General features: G+C 46.2%; 1 protein-coding gene across 4 annotated transcripts in view; it reads left to right on the top strand.

Annotated features, from left to right (window-relative positions):
- Positions 1–13,646, top strand: part of LOC144511868 (uncharacterized) — an 87,953-nt gene extending 74,307 nt beyond the window's left edge. For all 4 annotated transcript variants that reach the window (XM_078242295.1, XM_078242275.1, XM_078242285.1 and 1 more), the window contains 2 exons: positions 8,736–8,874; positions 10,097–13,646. In XM_078242295.1, the coding sequence (XP_078098421.1) occupies positions 8,736–8,874; positions 10,097–10,320 (363 nt within the window). In that variant the 3' untranslated portion in view covers positions 10,321–13,646. The remainder of the gene's footprint in view (positions 1–8,735; positions 8,875–10,096) is intronic.
- Positions 13,647–20,527: the final 6,881 nt, after the last annotated feature.

Below are 20,527 nucleotides of genomic sequence, written 5' to 3'. Positions count from 1 at the left end.
CGTGCCCCCTTTCTCTCTCTCTCTCTCTCGTGCCCCCTTTCTCTCTCTCTCGTGCCCCCTTTCTCTCTCTCTCTCTCTCGTGCCCCTTTCTCTCTCTCTCTCTCGTGCCCCCTTTCTCTCTCTCTCTCTCTCGTGCCCCCTTTTCTCTCTCTCTCTCTCTCTCTGTGCCCCCTTTCTCTCTCTCTCTCTCTCGTGCCCCCTTTCTCTCTCTCTCTCTCGTGCCCCCTTTCTCTCTCTCTCTCTCGTGCCCCCTTTCTCTCTCTCTCTCTCGTGCCCCCTTTCTCTCTCTCTCTCTCGTGCCCCCTTTCTCTCTCTCTCTCTCTCGTGCCCCCTTTCTCTCTCTCTCTCTCGTGCCCCCTTTCTCTCTCTCTCTCTCGTGCCCCCTTTCTCTCTCTCTCTCTCGTGCCCCCTTTCTCTCTCTCTCTCTCGTGCCCCCTTTCTCTCTCTCTCTCTCGTGCCCCCTTTCTCTCTCTCTCTCTCGTGCCCCCTTTCTCTCTCTCGTGCCCCCTTTCTCTCTCTCTCTCTCTCTCTCTCGTGCCCCCTTTCTCTCTCTCTCTCTCTCTCTCTCTCTCTCTCGTGCCCCCTTTCTCTCTCTCTCTCTCTCTCTCTCTCTCTCTCGTGCCCCCTTTCTCTCTCTCTCTCTCTCGTGCCCCTTTCTCTCTCTCTCTCTCTCGTGCCCCCTTTCTCTCTCTCCCTCTCTCTCTCGTGCCCCCTTTCTCTCTCTCTCTCTCGTGCCCCCTTTCTCTCTCTCTCTCTCTCTCTCTCGTGCCCCCTTTCTCTCTCTCTCTCGTGCCCCCTTTCTCTCTCGCCTCCTTTCTCTCTCTCTCTCTCGTGCCCCCTTTCTCCCCCTCTCTCTCTCTCTCATGCCCCCTTTCTCTCTCTCTCCCTCTCTCTCTCTCGAGCCCCTTTCTCTCTCTCTCTCTCTCTCTCCCTCGTGCCCCCTTTCTCTCTCTCTCTCATGCCTCCTTTCTCTCTCTCTCTCTCTCGTGCCCCCTTTCTCTTTCTCTCTCTCTCTCTCTCGCCTCCTTTCTCTCTCTCTCTCTCTCTCTCTCTCTCTCTCTCTCTCATATGTCCCCTTTCTCTCTCTCCCTCTCTCTCGAGCCCTTTTCTCTCTCTCTCTCTCGTGCCCCCTTTCTCTCTCTCTCTCTCGTGCCCCCTTTCTCCCCCTCTCTCTCTCTCTCTCTCATGCCCCCTTTCTCTCTCTCTCCCTCTCTCTCTCTCGAGCCCCTTACTCTCTCTCTCTCTCTCCCTCGTGCCCCCTTTCTCTCTCTCTCTCATGCCTCCTTTCTCTCTCTCTCTCATGCCCCCTTTCTCTTTCTCTCTCTCTCTCTCTCTCTCTCATATGTCCCCTTTCTCTCTCTCCCTCACTCTCGAGCCCTTTCTCTCTCTCTCTCTCGTGCCCCTTTCTCTCTCTCTCTCTCGTGCCCCCTTTCTCTCTCTCTCTCTCGTGCCCCCTTTCTCTCTCTCTCTCTCGTGCCCCCTTTCTCTCTCTCTCTCTCGTGCCCCCTTTCTCTCTCTCTCGTGCCCCCTTTCTCTCTCTCTCTTGTGCCCCCTCTCTCTCTTTCTCGTGCCCCCTTTCTCTCTCTCTCTCGTGCCCCCTTTCTCTCTCTCTCTCGTGCCCCCTTTCTCTCTCTCTCTCTCGTGCCCCCTTTCTCTCTCTCTCTCTCGTGCCCCCTTTCTCTCTCTCTCTCTCGTGCCCCCTTTTTCTCTCTCTCTCTCGTGCCCCCTTTCTCTCTCTCTCTCTCGTGCCCCCTTTCTCTCTCTCTCTCTCGTGCCCCCTTTCTCTCTCTCTCTCTCGTGCCCCCTTTCTCTCTCTCTCTCTCGTGCCCCCTTTCTCTCTCTCTCTCTCGTGCCCCCTTTCTCTCTCTCTCTCTCTCGTGCCCCCTTTCTCTCTCTCTCTCTCGTGCCCCCTTTCTCTCTCTCTCTCTCTCGTGCCCCCTTTCTCTCTCTCTCTCTCGTGCCCCCTTTCTCTCTCTCTCTCTCGTGCCCCCTTTCTCTCTCTCTCTCTCGTGCCCCCTTTCTCTCTCTCTCTCTCGTGCCCCCTTTCTCTCTCTCTCTCTCGTGCCCCCTTTCTCTCTCTCTCTCTCGTGCCCCCTTTCTCTCTCTCTCTCTCGTGCCCCCTTTCTCTCTCTCTCTCTCGTGCCCCTTTCTCTCTCTCTCTCTCGTGCCCCCTTTCTCTCTCTCTCTCTCGTGCCCCCTTTCTCTCTCTCTCTCTCGTGCCCCCTTTCTCTCTCTCTCTCTCGTGCCCCCTTTCTCTCTCTCTCTCTCGTGCCCCCTTTCTCTCTCTCTCTCTCTCGTGCCCCCTTTCTCTCTCTCTCTCTCTCGTGCCCCCTTTCTCTCTCTCTCGTGCCCCCTTTCTCTCTCTCTCTCTCTCGTGCCCCCTTTCTCTCTCTCTCTCTCTCGTGTCCCCTTTCTCTCTCTCTCTCTCTCGTGCCCCCTTTCTCTCTCTCTCTCTCTCTCTCTCGTGCCCCCTTTCTCTCTCTCTCTCTCTCGTGCCCCCTTTCTCTCTCTCTCTCTCGTGCCCCCTTTCTCTCTCTCTCTCTCGTGCCCCCTTTCTCTCTCTCTCTCTCGTGCCCCCTTTCTCTCTCTGTCTCTCGTGCCCCCTTTCTCTCTCTCTCTCTCGTGCCCCCTTTCTCTCTCTCTCTCTCGTGCCCCCTTTCTCTCTCTCTCTCTCGTGCCCCCTTTCTCTCTCTCTCTCTCGTGCCCCCTTTCTCTCTCTCTCTCTCGTGCCCCCTTTCTCTCTCTCTCTCTCGTGCCCCCTTTCTCTCTCTCTCTCTCGTGCCCCCTTTCTCTCTCTCGTGCCCCCTTTCTCTCTCTCTCTCTCTCTCTCTCGTGCCCCCTTTCTCTCTCTCTCTCTCTCTCTCTCTCTCTCTCTCGTGCCCCCTTTCTCTCTCTCTCTCTCTCTCTCTCTCTCGTGCCCCCTTTCTCTCTCTCTCTCTCTCGTGCCCCCTTTCTCTCTCTCTCTCTCTCGTGCCCCCTTTCTCTCTCTCCCTCTCTCTCTCGTGCCCCCTTTCTCTCTCTCTCTCTCGTGCCCCCTTTCTCTCTCTCTCTCTCTCTCTCTCGTGCCCCCTTTCTCTCTCTCTCTCTCTCGTGCCCCCTTTCTCTCTCTCTCTCTCTCTCTCTCGTGCCCCCTTTCTCTCTCTCTCTCGTGCCCCCTTTCTCTCTCGCCTCCTTTCTCTCTCTCTCTCTCTCGTGCCCCCTTTCTCCCCCTCTCTCTCTCTCTCATGCCCCCTTTCTCTCTCTCTCCCTCTCTCTCTCTCGAGCCCCTTTCTCTCTCTCTCTCTCTCTCTCCCTCGTGCCCCCTTTCTCTCTCTCTCTCATGCCTCCTTTCTCTCTCTCTCTCTCTCTCTCGTGCCCCCTTTCTCTTTCTCTCTCTCTCTCTCTCGCCTCCTTTCTCTCTCTCTCTCTCTCTCTCTCTCTCTCTCTCTCATATGTCCCCTTTCTCTCTCTCCCTCTCTCTCGAGCCCTTTTCTCTCTCTCTCTCTCGTGCCCCCTTTCTCTCTCTCTCTCTCGTGCCCCCTTTCTCCCCCTCTCTCTCTCTCTCTCTCATGCCCCCTTTCTCTCTCTCTCCCTCTCTCTCTCTCGAGCCCCTTACTCTCTCTCTCTCTCTCCCTCGTGCCCCCTTTCTCTCTCTCTCTCATGCCTCCTTTCTCTCTCTCTCTCATGCCCCCTTTCTCTTTCTCTCTCTCTCTCTCTCTCTCTCATATGTCCCCTTTCTCTCTCTCCCTCACTCTCGAGCCCTTTTCTCTCTCTCTCTCTCGTGCCCCCTTTCTCTCTCTCTCTCTCGTGCCCCCTTTCTCTCTCTCTCTCTCGTGCCCCCTTTCTCTCTCTCTCTCTCGTGCCCCCTTTCTCTCTCTCTCTCGTGCCCCCTTTCTCTCTCTCTCTTGTGCCCCCTCTCTCTCTTTCTCGTGCCCCCTTTCTCTCTCTCTCTCTCTCTCGTGCCCCCTTTCTCTCTCTCTCTCGTGCCCCCTTTCTCTCTCTCTCTCGTGCCCCCTTTCTCTCTCTCGTGTGCCCCCTTTCCCTCTCTCTCGTGTGCCCCCTTTCTCTCTCTCTCTCGTGTGCCCCCTTTCTCTCTCTCTCTCTCTCGTGTGCCCCCTTTCTCTCTCTCTCTCTCGTGTGCCCCCTTTCTCTCTCTCTCTCTCGTGTGCCCCCTTTCTCTCTCTCTCTCTCGTGTGCCCCCTTTCTCTCTCTCTCTCTCGTGTGCCCCCTTTCTCTCTCTCTCTCGTGTGCCCCCTTTCTCTCTCTCTCTCGTGTGCCCCCTTTCTCTCTCTCTCTCGTGTGCCCCCTTTCTCTCTCTCTCTCGTGTGCCCCCTTTCTCTCTCTCTCTCGTGTCCCCCCTTTCTCTCTCTCGTGTGCCGCCTTTCTCTCTCTCTCTCGTGTGCCCCCTTTCTCTCTCTCTCTCGTGTGCCCCCTTTCTCTCTCTCTCTCTCGGGTGCCCCCTTTCTCTCTCTCTCTCGTGTGCCCCCTTTCTCTCTCTCTCTCGTGTGCCCCCTTTCTCTCTCTCTCTCGTGTGCCGCCTTTCTCTCTCTCTCTCGTGTGCCCCCTTTCTCTCTCTCTCTCGTGTGCCCCCTTTCTCTCTCTCTTCTCTCTCGTGTGCCCCCTTTCTCTCTCTCTCTCTCTCTCGTGTGCCCCTTTTCTCTCTCTCTTCTCTCTCGTGTGCCCCCTTTCTCTCTCTCTCTCGTGTGCCCCCTTTCTCTCTCTCTCTCGTGTGCCCCCTTTCTCTCTCTCTCTCTCTCTCTCGTGTGCCCCCTTTCTCTCTCTCTCTCGTGTGCCCCCTTTCTCTCTCTCTCTCGTGTGCCCCCTTTCTCTCTCTCTCTCTCTCTCTCGTGTGCCCCCTTTCTCTCTCTCTCTCGTGTGCCCCCTTTCTCTCTCTCTCTCGTGTGCCCCCTTTCTCTCTCTCTCTCGTGTGCCCCCTTTCTCTCTCTCTCTCGTGTGCCCCCTTTCTCTCTCTCTCTCGTGTGCCCCCTTTCTCTCTCTCTCTCGTGTGCCCCCTTTCTCTCTCTCTCTCTCGTGTGCCCCCTTTCTCTCTCTCTCTCGTGTGCCCCCTTTCTCTCTCTCTCTCGTGTGCCCCCTTTCTCTCTCTCTCTCGTGTGCCCCCTTTCTCTCTCTCTCTCGTGTGCCCCCTTTCTCTCTCTCTCTCGTGTGCCCCCTTTCTCTCTCTCTCTCGTGTGCCCCCTTTCTCTCTCTCTCTCGTGTGCCCCCTTTCTCTCTCTCTCTCGTGTGCCCCCTTTCTCTCTCTCTCTCGTGTGCCCCCTTTCTCTCTCTCTCTCTCGTGTGCCCCCTTTCTCTCTCTCTCTCGTGTGCCCCCTTTCTCTCTCTCTCTCGTGTGCCCCCTTTCTCTCTCTCTCTCATGTGCCCCCTTTCTCTCTCTCTCTCGTGTGCCCCCTTTCTCTCTCTCTCGTGTGCCCCCTTTCTCTCTCTCTCTCTCGTGTGCCCCCTTTCTCTCTCTCTCTCGTGTGCCCCCTTTCTCTCTCTCTTCTCTCTCGTGTGCCCCCTTTCTCTCTCTCTTCTCTCTCGTGTGCCCCCTTTCTCTCTCTCTTCTCTCTCGTGTGCCCCCTTTCTCTCTCTCTTCTCTCTCGTGTGCCCCCTTTCTCTCTCTCTTCTCTCTCGTGTGCCCCCTTTCTCTCTCTCTTCTCTCTCGTGTGCCCCCTTTCTCTCTCTCTCTCGTGTGCCCCCTTTCTCTCTCTCGTGCCCCCTTTCTCTCTTCCTCTCTCTCTCGTGCGCTCTTTCTCTCTCTCTCTCTCTCGTGCCCCCTTTCTCTCTCTCTCTCTCTCTCTCTCTCACTCTCGTGCCCCCTTTCTTTCTCTCTCTCTCTCTCGCCCCCCCCTTTCTCTCTCTCCTCTCTCGCCCCCCTTTCTCTCTCCCGCCCCCCTTTCTCTCTCTCGCCCCCCTTTCTCTCTCTCGCCCCCCTTTCTCTCTCTCACCCCCCTCTCTCTCTCGCGCCCCCTCTCTCTCTCGTGCCCCCTTTCTCTCTCTCTCTCTCTCTCTCGTGCCCCCTTTCTCTCTCTCTCTTCTCTCTCGTGCCCCCTTTCGCTCTCTCTCTCTCTCTCTCGTGCCCCCTTTCACTCTCTCTCTTCTCTCTCGTGCCCCCTTTCGCTCTCTCTCTTCTCTCTCATGCCCCCTTTCTCTCTCTCTCCTGCGCCCCCCTTTCTCTCTCTCTCGCGCCCCCCCCCCTTTCTCTTGCACCCCCTTTCTCTCTCTCTGTCTCTCGCGCCCCTTTTCTCTCTGTCTCTCGCACCCCCTTTCTCTCTCTCTCTCTCGTGCCCCCTTTCTCTCTCTCTCTCGTGCCCCCTTTCTCTCTCTCTCTCGTGCCCCCTTTCTCTCTCTCTCTCTCTCACGCCCCCTTTCTCTCTCTCGCGCGTGCCCCCTTTCTCTCTCTCACGCGCCCCCTTTCTTCCTCTCTCTCGCGCGTCCCCTTTCTCTCTCTTTCTCTCTCGCTCCCCCTCTCTCTGTCTCCCACTCTTGCCCCCCCGTCCGCCTCCGTTCTCGCTCTCACCCCCCCCACCTGCTCTCGCCGCGCCCTCTCTCGCCCCCTTGCCCCCCCGTTCCTGTCCCCCTTGCCCGCTCTCATCTGCCCCCTGTCTCTCCCCCCTTGCCCGCCCACCCGCCCTCTCGCAATTGGTCCTAATTCCTCACTCTTTCCCCAACACTAATGTTTTTCCTTTTTGACAGTTTATCCAATTCCCTTTTGAAAGTTACTAATTTTGCTTCTACTATTCTTTCAGATCATACCAACTCACTGTGCAAAATCTTGAAACAAATTCTCCGTTCCTCACTGGTCCTTTTGACAATTATCTTAAATCTGTACCAGCTTCTTTGAACTAGGGCTGATCCTTCGGTTTAATAGTAATGGTGGAGTGAGGGACCTGCCGGGTGATGTGGTTACAAGTTGTGTTTAAGTACAGTCGTGCTGTTGCTGATGACCAACCTCGTGGATGTTCAGTTTGAGTTACTAGACCTAATAATTTGTCCCATTTAGCACAGTGGTAGTGCCACACAACACAGTAGAGGTTTTTAAATTAAAAAAAACCTCCACTGTGTTAAATTCCACCAGCTATCATGGTGGGATTTGAACCTAAGCCCCTAGAGCATTAACCCGGGCCACTGGATTACTAGTCCAGTGACAGTACCACTATGCCATCGTCTCCACCATCCTCAGTGTGAAGACAGGACTTTGTCTCCACAACTATGTGGGGGTCACTCCTATCAATACTTTCATGGATGGATGCATCTGCAACAGCTAGGTTGATGAGGACAAGGTCTCATAGGTTTTTCCTTCTTGTTGGTTCCTTTAGCACCGGCTACAGAACCAGTCTGGCAGGAATGTTCTTCAGGACTTGGCTAGCTCAGTCAGTCGTGGTGTTATTGAGACATCTTGTTGTTGGACATTAAGTTCCCACCCAGAGTACATTCTGTGACCTAGCCACCCTCAGTACTTCTTCAAAGTGATGTTCAATGTGGAGCAGTCATCAGCTGAGGGAGGGTGGTAGGTGGTGATCACATGAAATTTCTTTGTTCATGTTTGATCTGATGCCAGAACATCAGTTGTAGTAAATAATGCGTCTACAGCATTATTTCGTCTGAGCTCTGCAACCAGTGTCATGAACCCAGCTGATGTTGTCTGCGAGCGTGTCACAACCTGGAACACTGGTTGTGAGAAGTCAGGTCCAAGGCCCAGTGAGAAAGTAATCAGCCCAGTCATAGTATAACACTTATTAAAGACTACTTATTACAATAGAGAAAAGACACATTCACACCAGGGCTATAATGATCTAAGACCATTAAATATAGGAACTACTCAACACACATGCAGTTTATGTGGAAATTACCCCTTTTAATCCAAAGTATATTTGAGATCTGAACTCTTTCAGGTCTTCCCTTTTCACAAACAGCCTCCACTTCAATAAATCTATAAGTAAAGGCCAGCTTATAGTTACCACACTGTACACAATTGAGTTATTCTGGGAAACATCTCTCCTTGGCTCAGCAAAGATATAATTTTAACTGCCTCCTCGAAGGTTTCTGCACTCTTGCCTTTGTCTGTTAGTTAGAACTGGCTTACAGACTGCCAGGTGGAATCTGCCTCCACTGTTTCCCCGAATGTTGGCAATTATAACATTTTTCCCATTGATTGTTCTCTGTGTATTTGCTGTCTGTCTCCTCGGCTTCTGTGGCTCTCAAAAATTAACACATCTATGCCTCACCTTGATGGTTCAATCGTTTAACTAAGGTGTTTCCTATAACAGGATGATGTATTCTTCTAGTCTGTCTAAACCTACTAATCTCATTACTGGGAGACTCATCCTGTGAAATGCTTTTTGAAATGCTGGTGGTTTCTAACTTGTTAGTTTTGTTACATTCTTGATATTGCTTGTTGCTAGGAAAACACAACATCGAGAGCAATTAGTCTACTTTAATAGCATTCCAAGATGTGATTTGAATATGTTGCAGTGATGTTTTCATATTGGAAATTTAGCAGTGAAAGGTTAAGAAAGCTAAATCTGAATGTTTGACCGAAAGGCAGTAGTCTCATGAATACTGTACTACTCGTTATTCCAAATTGAAGTTGAAGATTTTAATGTAGTAAGAAGTATGGGTTTTTATATTTGTTACTGTATTGCACATTTCCATTTTTTGTTGAACAAATTAAATGTATTTAAAATCGTTTGAAAACTTCTTGGTGAAAATTGAAATTTAGTGAAAGGTAATGATGTTAGTATTTCCTTTTATTGCAGAATCCTATGTGGTATAGTTGGTATGGTGGTCAAGATGACAGCTCCATCGGAGAACCTTCTGGGTCCCTACCCCCTGCTCCTTCTTACAGCCAACTAGAGGTACCACCTCCATATGAAGCGGTGTCAAGAGGTCAAACAGGTGCAATGTCAATTCCTACTTCTGGAACTTCAGTTCATGCAAATGTCTCATTTCTTTCATTAAATGTTTTGCTTTCTTTCAACAAATGACATCTATCTTTAATGGGTAAAACTGCTGTCAAAATGTGAAGTTTTGTGGCATGCTTAGTTACCAAAGAAGCCAACACTTTTTTAAAGTCACATTGTCTAAGCTCTCCCACAGCAGAGTCAGTTTCTTTTGGGATTTAATCTGTTATCCATACAGAGGAGCCAGTATTCTTGTTGCTCATATTAGATTAACGTGCTGTTTGTAAGGGATTATTCTGTTAGCTGGACAGTGTTAACCGGAGTGTTCTCAGGCAAGTGTTATGGATGAAGCAGAGTCTGGGAATGATACTTGTTGGCTCGCTGTCTTTGAAAAGTAAAAATAAATTGACTTTCAAGTTCATTTTAAATGTTGATTTTATTGCCAACTTGGCAACCCTTGAGTAGTATGTTTCTCCGTGCCTGGCCACTCCAGTGTTGCCTTAACATGATGATTCATGTTAAGTAACCTCAAGAATCTAACCTCAAGTATTTAACTGATGCATCCTCTGACAATAATAGTGCACAGAGTCAGTTTAGCTCAGTTGGCTGGACAGCTAGTTGCTGATGCAGAGTGATGCCAACTACGCAGGTTCAATTCCTATTCCGGCTGAGTTTATTCACGAAGGCTTGCCTGAGGTGTGGTGACTCTCAGGTTAAATCACGACCAGTCACAGCCTATGGTCATCTGGGAGTATGGCAGCTTTACTTTGCATGGAAATCTAATGTATTGTGTTCAGCAGTTCAAAGGAAATAAAATATATCATCAGACAGTCATGCAATTAGAGAAGCAATTTCATTTCTGCCCAGTGGACTGAGAATATTACAGCAATATTTAGCTGATGATCTGCAAGCAAGAAACTTGCTGAAAGCTGTGCCTACATTTCCTAAATGTCAGAGTGGATTTTGAGTTTAAATTCATGTGGTCAGATACACTGTCTCTCTCTCTCTCTCTCTCTCTCGCACACACACCTATCCACATATATATAAATTATATATAGGTACTGGAAATTTAATGAAAAAAACCCTGTAATTTCCATCCTTATCACACTGCCATCCTCTAAAAATAACGAGAGATCAATTTCTGGATCTTGTGCTATAATGTTGATTTATGAAAAGTATTTTTAATGCTGAAAATTTCTTTTTGTTTGCATCTACAGATGATTTAAAACCTCCACCATATACAGAATATGCAGCTGGAAGTATTGAAGAAGCTTGTGCCCTCTCTATACCAGAAGGGTATGATGCTTGCAGCTTGAGTGATGCTCCCCCTCCATACACTCCTAGCCCATCGGTTGAGACTGAACAGCAGGATAATGTGACAACACCTAGTGCCCAGGAGACCGGCAGTACCACTACAACAGGCTCACCATGTCAAGTCTGAAAAAAAATCCACCTCCTGGGACTGCAGAAATGGAAAAAAATCCAAAGCACCTGAATTATTCTTTTTTGTTTTATAAAGATTTGATTTTTTTTGTACAATTTATAAGACATTTACAGTGATGCACTACACAGAACGTATTGTTCACTGTTTGCTGCTATCAGCACTACCTTATCTCTTTGTAAACATTAATCGCACTTTCCAAGGAAAGCCCAAGGCAAAGGATGATACATTTCAAAAGATTGTACACTTGTCCGTGACTACAATGTGCATGTCCCTGTGCTGGGAGGGTGGGGGTTGCTGGGGCTGGGGGGCTTGGAGAGTGGAAGAAAAGCACTCAGTCATGTGACCAGATGCTGCCAACCAGGGAGACAGACTGCAAATTCCAAAATCTATGTGACCTCCCAAGAGCTCATTGTTACAAGAGGAGGCGGCAATTGTCTGGTGGGCACTAGGATCATTTTGTGTGCTAGTGTTATCAGAGTTTCTACAAGGTCATTCCTTGCATTCTATACTTTGTGAAGTTTTGCCAAGACTGCATCATTTGCCTCAAAGGAAAAATGAACAATGTGAAGGGACACCTTCAATTTTAGAGGAGTGCACAAAAATGTAACTTTAAAGACCTTTCTGTCCTAACATTAATTGCTAATTTCCTGCGAAAGAGTATTTTTTAAAGTAGTGTTTTTTTTAAGTGTTTTATGTGATTTAACTTCCCTCCAAGCTCCTCAGAAAGCAAAACTTTCATCTTCAATATGTTCATAAAAAGATCCAATTGTCTCAATGATTGTGTAGAAAGAAACTAAATTCCTTTTAAAACAAAAGAAATGTTTGCTATGTGGCTAGTGGTGTGAATTGAGGAATGGTTGACCTGTTTAGTTCTCTGAATTATGAGAGTGGAATTTATTGCTGAACCTAATTTTGGTCAGCCCACGTGCTATTTGCATTCTAAAACACTTTAACATTTATTTTATTACAAGTCTGTATTTTGGTAACGCTTTAAAATGGTGTCTACTAAAGCACCAGAGCCATGGAATGCCTGGATTGAATCTAGATTATTAGCACGGATATATATCCTGTGATTTTAGTTCACGTGAAGTGTTAATCTGAAATTTCTTCTTCAGTTCTTCAAGCTTTTATTTGTATTGATGTTTTTCTCCCCTGCTTTGAACAACCCCAAAGACATATCAGAAGTTTCTAAATAGGTTTTTTTTTAAAGAGGTATTTAACTCAATGGATAGATAGCTTTGTCGATCATGTTTCTTGTGAATGATATTTTTAAAAAAGCTCTCAAATTTAACCTCTCTCGCCTAAATTACTTGCTGTCGGGATTTCTGTTCTGGGCAGAGTAGCGCTTTCCTTAATTTTATTTTGGTTGAAAATAAGATAGAATTTGACAATATATTAGACCTGTGTAAATGTTTCAGTCCAACTTCTTGGTCTTGCTAAATTATGTAGATTCTTAACCAACAAATACAGTTTGCTGATTCTGTCTAAAATGGTTTTTGTTCCTCTGTGTTGTTTTCGCGATATGTTGGTTTGTTGCAAGTATTCCTGATCAGTTAAGTGGCCACAAGTTGGAAACATTTTACAGTTGTACCATGCAGTGATAACAGAAAAATCCCAAAAAATGTTTTTTGTCTTGAGTCACAATGCATAATTACAATGAAAGACAGAAGCAAACAATTGGTCCTAAACGCAAAACTGATATACCTTTTTTTTTTGCCTCTTGCCCTGAAAGCTGGCTGATGCTTCACCCAAATTTCCCAGACTCAACCAACCTCTAGTATATCTGCCAACTGGCCACTTCCATAGTTGTGGTGGTTAGCAATTTTCCTTCAAAATCTGGCTCAGGTTATTGATAAAGTTAGCAAGGCTTGCAACTGTTCTTTCCAGTGGAATCAGGTGGTAGATTACTAATCTATTTAGGTTATTAATTATTCATTTACTGTTGTTGAATGTTGGGTTTGATGTACTATCTGTCATTCTGAGCATGTAACTTCAGGTGGATGCTTTAAGCATGTCTGTCAAAAGTGGGAATGGATTTCCCAAGGGATTGGGTGTGATCTTACCGGCTCACCACACTGGTCGATCAGCATGAAAGGCAAAAATTGCACCCAGTTTCTCAGCTCTCGTGGTTTTGCCACGGAAATCATCAATTGAGGGGGGGGTGTGGAGGGGGACTAATCCGGGGCAACGATCGGGGTGGCAGGGGGGTGCTTTGGCAGATCAGGATGCCTGCACAATAACGCCCCTAACGCTCAGCAGCCGGCTTCATTGGTGAGCTGAGGCTTCACCATTTCCCCCCCCCCCCACCCCGCCATTGGTGAGATTCGCATTATGGCCTCTGTATTGTAAATTTCCATTACTTACCTCGCTGAAAAAAACGGCGAGAAAACCTACCATTATCTTGCCCATTCGACACTTAAAATTTTTTTTGAAAATTTCACCCATTGAGTCAATGAAATATTCAACTGTTTTATCTCAACAGGGACCATTATACAGTTGCAATTTTCTGGTGGTAATGTGGAACTGTATCCCTTTAACACCACCAAACCTAATCATCAAATAGAGAATTGAAGATGACCGGTTATTTTGTTAGGAAAGTGTCCTGGGTGAGGTAATTTTTCATACTGCTGATCAGAACTAAAGATTCAGTGGCTTAACCCCCAAAAGCTTTATTGCTAAAGTTATTTATAAGTTGAAAGTGCAGTCAACATGGCACTAGAGGTTTATTTAAATGAGACAAATTTGCAGGAGAGTTTTTGCATTTCAAATTACTGCCCTTTTTTAAAAGAAAAATAGCTATCAGCTGCACGGTATTTGACTAAGAAATGTGATCTAACAGACCGGAAGCCACACACTGTCCTGCTTTTGTTATATTACTGGTAAAATCCCCCTGGAACTGTCGTGCTTTACAGAGACCAGGATATTACACACAGCCCACAAAGTTAATTGTTCAATAAACACTAGACACATAGGTCAATTAAAAGACTGTAGACACCCTAGATCTGCCATTGCGTGCTCCCTAGTTTCTTTATAGTTTGAAAACTGAAATGTAAGCTCTTTTGTAGTGCTTATAAATCACCTGTAGAATTACCCAAGAGCAACAGATATTCAAAATACATGCAGAGTGGCAATAGTATTGGAAGATACTTGCGGCATAGAACCACATGTTAACCAGAGTTGTAACTACAGTAAAATCTCAATGATTCAAACCCCGGGGATCCATTTCCAAGTTAATGCTAAGTGAAAGTTTGTAGCAGAGGAGGCCCCATTTCCTATGTCTAAAACAACAGATTCAAATGCAAAATTAAAACACAGTGAAGTGATAAATGTGTGTGAAAATCCTTTATTCAATTTGTTCACACCTTACAATAGCATGCCCTTGGGATTAGCTTCAGAAAAATTCCATAATCTTGTGTTGCTTGGCATAGTATTCTCAGACGTCCATGATGATAATGCAGTCAATAATGTTTTCAGTGTTTTCGTGCTGCAGTGCAGAATCCCAGAGCATCCCCACGGCCTTTGCCATCATCAGCCTATGGAAACAGGTGGGCGGGCATTCATTGGGCTCTTCAAGGTAATTGAGATCCTGCACTGCATCTATGATAGCATCATCTATCAGTTCAGTCGTGCATTGAACAGCATTATCCACCCCCGTGTAAATTTCCACCTTTGTTTCTGCTGGAATTTCCAAACCACCCGAATGAAAAGTGTCTTGTCATTGGGTTGTTTGGTTTCTTAGGCTTTCCTCTTACAACAAGCTTTCAATGCCATTCATATTAGTGCAGACAATAGCAGTGATGCATTCCTTGCTCTACTTTCCACCATTATGTGTTTCATCTTTCAATCTCAAATCTCTGCCGTGTGGCAGAAAATGATAACGGCTGTGTCTTGTCTTGAATCAGTCCAACTATCCATCACTGAAGTGAACTCCAGCTTCTTTGCCATAATGAAACCCCTTTCCTGCAGAATTCACCGGAGATGGTAATGCACTTTGCTCAGGCTGCCTTGAACACATTAGCAGAGCTTCTTCAACATTGTGATAGGTAGCTTTTCTTTGCTCCAGAAGATGCCTATTAGTCAAACGTCCAAGATGGTTTTTCACTTGCTGTATCAACTTCACCTTCTCCCTGATTAACATTTTTAACTTTCTCATAGGTTTAGCCATACTCACAGGTTTTTTACATCCTTTCACAGTTCGATCTTTATGTCAAATGATGGCTTGTGCAGCGCTCCATGATTTCTCCCTCGTGTGGTCCAGTTCTGTTCTGGTCGGCTCAGTCATAAAATGAGAATAACTGGAGCTGCTACTGTGGAATGTTAGCTTATCACTGACATTGTTCTATGGAATACGCTATTCTGAAGGTGGGAATGATTGATAACTTTGACATAACCAGAATTTGTTGTCGTCCAAGTTTGCCTCATCATGATTTTAACCATTTGTGACAACAGGAAATGTGGGCACATGTACGACATATAGATATATGATCGGTGGACGAACAAACATCTGCCCATAAACATAGCAACAAGTTGTGAATTATATAACTGAAGTTGGTAATGGATTCCGTTGTACCATTCAATTACCCTTTGAAATTGCTTACGTAATATATTTTAATCATTAATGGCCAGAATTCTCTAGCCGTTCACACCAACAGGATTCTCTGGTCCCAGTGCAGTGAATGGAGTTTTGGCTGAGCACCAAATGCTCCGTCCTCGCTTGGAGTGGCGGCGAGGCATGAACAGCCTTGGAATTCTGACCAAGGATATTTTCAAATACACAAGTGAAATTTTTACAATAGAAATTATTTTCACAAGAAGTACCTACAACTGTTAGTTTTGTGTTGGTATTGTATAATCATCCTATTGATAATATTTAGTTACTTTGATCCTCATCTAGATATGGATCCAGCTCCTATTTAATGAGGGACAATGTAAAATGTTATTGTCATTAGATCATTGTCGCGGGCTATGATGTCAGCCTTTACCCTTCAAGTAACCAGATCAAGTCATGGAGTTCTCGTAAACAGCTGTTTAAATCAAGCTATATAGCAAGGTCCCTGGAAAGTCACAGGTCGCAGTCTGTAATAGCCAGAGTCCCGAATTCAGGAAAACGCAAGCAGTTATAGTTTCAAATACTATTAAAGTAATTAGCAGATATCTATCCACTCCGAGTTATTGATTAAGGTTACATCATTCAGATATTAAAACCAGCCACAATCAGCTTACGCTTGCTTAATTATACAATCTGAAATCTCACGCCAATTGGATTTTATCAATTGGGTATTGTCCTAGCTATCTTTAAACATCCCAGCTGTGTCTGAATGTTAGAACACAAATCAACCTAACGTCGGCCTTAATGGCCTTTCTCCAGACGAAGACTTCTTTATCTTCCCCTCTCATCTGGAAGGACAGTCATAAACACACAGCATCCTGACGTCTGCCTTAATGGCCTTTCCCCAGGCGGCTTATCTGAAAAACTCTAAGGGCAAACCCACCATCTGTGGTTAACATCAAATGAAAGGAAAATGCATATAACTGCTCAAAGGTGAATGGGAGAACAGATGTTTCAGAATATAAAAAATGGGAGAGAATGAATTAAAGGTTAATCAGGAAAAGTAAATTAGAGTACAAAAGGAAGTTAAAAAGTAAAAACAGATAGCAAGATATTCTACAGGTATTTAAAAAGGAAAAGAGTAAATTGAGTGTTGGTTCCCTAGAGATTGCCAATGGTGAGTTAATAGTAGATAATAAGGAAATGATGGATTAAATTTACAAATATTTTGCTTGTGTGTTCACTATAGAGGCTACAAAAAGCATCCTAGTTTTATCTCTAAATCGGGAGTTGGAAAGAAGAGATTAATTTGGTGAAGTTGCAATCACTAGGCAAGCAATACTGAGTGTGGGCTGACACGTGTCCAAGTTCTGAGAAGCTCCAACCTAGGTTCTTAGAGGTAGCTAATGAGGTAATAGATGTATGGGTGTTAATTTTTTAAAGTTCGCTAGATTATGGAAAGGTTCCATCTGACTAGAAAATAGCAAATGTGACCCCTCTTCAAGAAGGGAGGGAGGCAGTGAACTGGAAACTATAGACCAGTTAGCTTGACATCTGTCGTGGGGAAGTTGTTGGAATCGGGCATTAGGGCAGTTATAGCTGAGCACTTAGAAATTCTAAAAGTAATCGGGAAGAGACAGCATGATTTGTGGAAGAGAAATTGGCTGAAATTTTCTGGCTGTTGATGCCAGTAGGATTTTCTGGTCCCGCTGCAGTGAACAGAGTTGGCTGAATGCCAAATTCTCTGTCCTCACTTGCAGTGGCAGTAGGGCATGAACAGCTGTAAAATTCCGGCTGTCATGTTTAACCAATTCAAGTTTTTCAGAGGTAACATGCTGTGGCTAAAGCAGAGCCTGTAGACATACTGTATTTGGATTTCCAGAAGGTGTTTGATAAGGTGTCACATCATAAGCTATTGCAGAAAATAAAAGCTCATGATTTAGGGGATAATACATTAGCATGGATAGAAGGTTGGCTGGCTCGCTGAAAACAGAGGGTGCATAAATGGGTCTTTGGCAGGATGTGATGAGTGGAATCTGGCAGGGGTCTGTGCGGTGGCATCCCCAGAGTCATCCCACTACCCTCCCCCATTACCCTCTGTGTTGGGCATGACCTCTACCTTCCTGAGGTGCCCATCCCCATGACAATAAACATACTCCCGCTCATCCTGCCAACTCCCAGAATTTACTTCCATTTCCCCTCCAACAACCCTCAATGACCCTTCACCCATCATCACAGGGCTCTCCCCCTCCCACCCTACCAGCACCCATTGCCCCCTTTAATCCTCACCATCTCTTCCTACCAACAATTTGCTCAGTATATCCCCCATCACTTATTAGTTGACACCACGGACGTCTCCCTCTGGACCCCGTTCCCTTATCCACTCCATGTCCGTTCGCACCTGCACACCACCAAACTCCTCACTCCCTTTACTCCACCAAGGCCCTTCCAACTCTCCTGTTCCATGAATCACCTCAGCCATTCCATGTCCCTGCAGCAAATCTCTCCTTCCTCACTACCCCCACCCTCCTCATAACCCTCCCACAACCCCCAACCAGGTCTTCACACCTGCCCCCCCCCCCCCCCCCATTCCTCCCCTGCCCATCTAATCCAGTCTCAGGACAGATACACGTCTTGGGGGCTCCAGCAGCCCAGAGATCCATATGGTAGAAGTTCCACCCATTCAGTGCTGCATGCGGGTGTTCTAGGGTCTATGGTCGCTCTCTGTCAGCTGCCCCAGGCGTTCTTCCAAATGAGTTCTGACATGCCCATGTCACATTGATCCAAAACAACGTGAAATCTTGCTGGTAATGTGAGTGATTGGACAGGGAGGCACAATTCCAGTCAAGGCGTCATATCATCCAATTAATGGAATGCGATGCAGTTTCATGCTGACCCACCACAATGGGCGGGAGCGCAAGTTCCCACCATCATTTTACGTCAACGGGAAACCAATTTTTCAGCTCCTGTCCCATTGCCCTCCCCCACCCACAATTAAAGCTGCCGCTGGGTTGACTGGAAAATCATAGCTCTATAGCTGACTAGATTTGCATTTAGCAACTTCAGAATCAAGGACAAATGAAAGATTGATAAAATCCCATTTTATGGTCGAGTGAACTTGGTTTTGTGCATGGCTTCAACTATAATGCACTCGGTGTTCTCATTATCCTTGAAATAAATGGACCCAATAACTCTCGGCTTTGAACATAAACTGCACGGTAATGACTATTTTAATGTCCCTGGTGCCAACTTTACAGGAAGAATGATCAAGGGTCTTTGGCAAGCTTAAAATTCTGTTGAAAAACTTATGTTACTTGTGTGATTGAACATGTTGGATAAGTGTGCAGTTGTTCTCCCTCCTCAGATTTTAAAAACAATTTCTCTGGTTACTCATCACTTCCTCCCTCCCGAGTGATAAATGCATTTCACTAACGCTTCTTCCTCTCGGGCTGGTTGTAGAGTCATGGTTTGCGATTAGCAGACAATACCTTAATTTGACACATTGCCGTTTTAAATGATTGGGTAGTGCTGACAGTACACATTGGCTTCATGCATTGATGTGGTATTGCAAGTAGCTCGCGCTTCTTCAAGGCAATGTGCACCAAGTGATTGGTGTGTCTTGAAAAGTAAATCTGGGCTGCAAAACCTCGACAAGGTGCTGCACAAAAGGCTGCTGCATATGTTGGTGAGGTCACACCTGGAGCACTGGGTACAGTTTTGGTCTCCTTACTTGAGAAAGGGTATACTGGCACTGGAGTGGGTGCAGAGGAGATTTACTGGGTTGGTTCCAGAGTTGAGAGGATTGGCTTATGAGGAAAGACTAAGCAGACTGGGACTATACTCATTGGAATTTAGAAGAATGAGAGGGGATCTTATAGAAACATATAAAATTATGAAGGGAATAGATAAGATAGAAGTAGGGAGTTTGTTTCCATTGGTGGGTGAAACCAGAACTAGGGGGCATGGCTTCAAAATAAAGGGGAGCATATTTAGGACTGAGTTGAGGAGGAACTTCTTCACCCAAAGGATTGTGAATCCGTGGAATTCCCTGCCCAGTGAAACAGTTGAGGCTACCTCGTTGAATGTTTTTAAGGCAAAGATAAATTTTTGAACAGTAAAGGAATTAAGGGTTATGGTGCGCAGGTGGGTAAGTGGAGCTGAGTCCACGAAAAGATCAGCCATGATCTTATTGAATGGCGGAGCAGGCTCAAGAAATGGCCTACTCCTGCACCTAGTTCTTATGTGAAAGAGTGAGCACCAAGGTTTTCTGACAATGCATTCTAGGTCTTAGTGCAAGAGGTGGAAAATAGGAGAGCCATCCTGTATCTGCAGCAGTCCAAAAGAAATCAATCTTTCACAGTGCCACGGGTGGTTCAGATACAGATAGCCATAGAAGACTGTCTTGAATGAGGGAATTGTAACTGCTGTCAGAATATTGGGCATTGACCTACATAACACAGTGCCTGTGCTCACACACCGGCTGCACATTGTGGGGGTGAAATCCCTTTCAGTCCCTGAAAATGGCACCATTCACATTAGGTGCATGCAAAGTAATGTTCATGTGGTCAATGGCATCCTGCACATCAGGGGAATTTGAATTCAATTTTTAAAAATCTGGAATTTAAAATCTACCGACGACCATGAAACCATTGTCGATTGGCGGAGAAACCCATCTGGTTCACTAATGTCCTTTAGGGAAGGAAATCTGTCATCCTTACCTGGTCTGGCCTACATGTGATTCCACAACCACAGCAACGTGTTTGACTCTCAACTGCCCTCCAACTCGCGATGGGCAATAAATGCTGGCCAGCCAGCAACATGCATGTCTTACAGAAGAATTAAAAAAAGGTCAAACCTGCTGTTCTCTCTAGATGTGTGTTTAACATATTGGACAGCACAAATATAGAAGACAGACATGGAGAATGGCCAGGCATAGCTGAGTTTATTTAGTCATTGCATACTGCACATGCTTTGGCATCTTATCTCATTAACATAATCTAATATGTTTACACTGCTTTCCCTTCTGAGAGAAAAGTATTTTTGTTTACTTTCAATAGCACACTTGGCATAATTATAACTAGCTATTTTTAAACCATATTTACAAATCAAGTTTACTAACTGGTTTATGAAACCTTCTTAATTGGTGTAGGGTCAGATTTTCAACTGATTTTTATTCAGTACTCAAAGAAGATCTCCTTTCTTACAGGGAAATTGGCATTTCAGTCACAGCAATCAACATAACCTCTTGGCCAAGTGGATCATGCTCACATTTGGGTTCATTCATCTCTTGCCGGGATCTTGTGGTCTACGTGAATATTTCTTCACTTTCTGTCCAAATTCAACCATGTATCTTTTAGTTCCACACACTTCTACTATATTTCCCATATTTCAACACTTGTGTGACCTGTGGCGGGGGTGGGTGGGGGGGAGGGGAGATGCTCAAAACACAAATGTGCTCACTTTGTCTGTGCATTCCCTTTTTTTGTGTTGTACTGCAGCTTTTCACTGGACTGTTTGTGTTCAATTTCAACAAAGTTGGCAGGATTCTACTCAGATATGCACTTAACTGTCCCATCAAAATTTCAGTAGGTGTTAATACCCTTGAATGAAGTTTGAAGACTTATACAGCATACACTTCTTTAACTATCCTGGCAA

Source organism: Mustelus asterias, chromosome 2 (genome assembly GCF_964213995.1).
Source record: "Mustelus asterias chromosome 2, sMusAst1.hap1.1, whole genome shotgun sequence".
NCBI lineage: Eukaryota > Metazoa > Chordata > Chondrichthyes > Carcharhiniformes > Triakidae > Mustelus > Mustelus asterias.
This window is presented reverse-complemented; position numbering and strand designations above follow the sequence as displayed.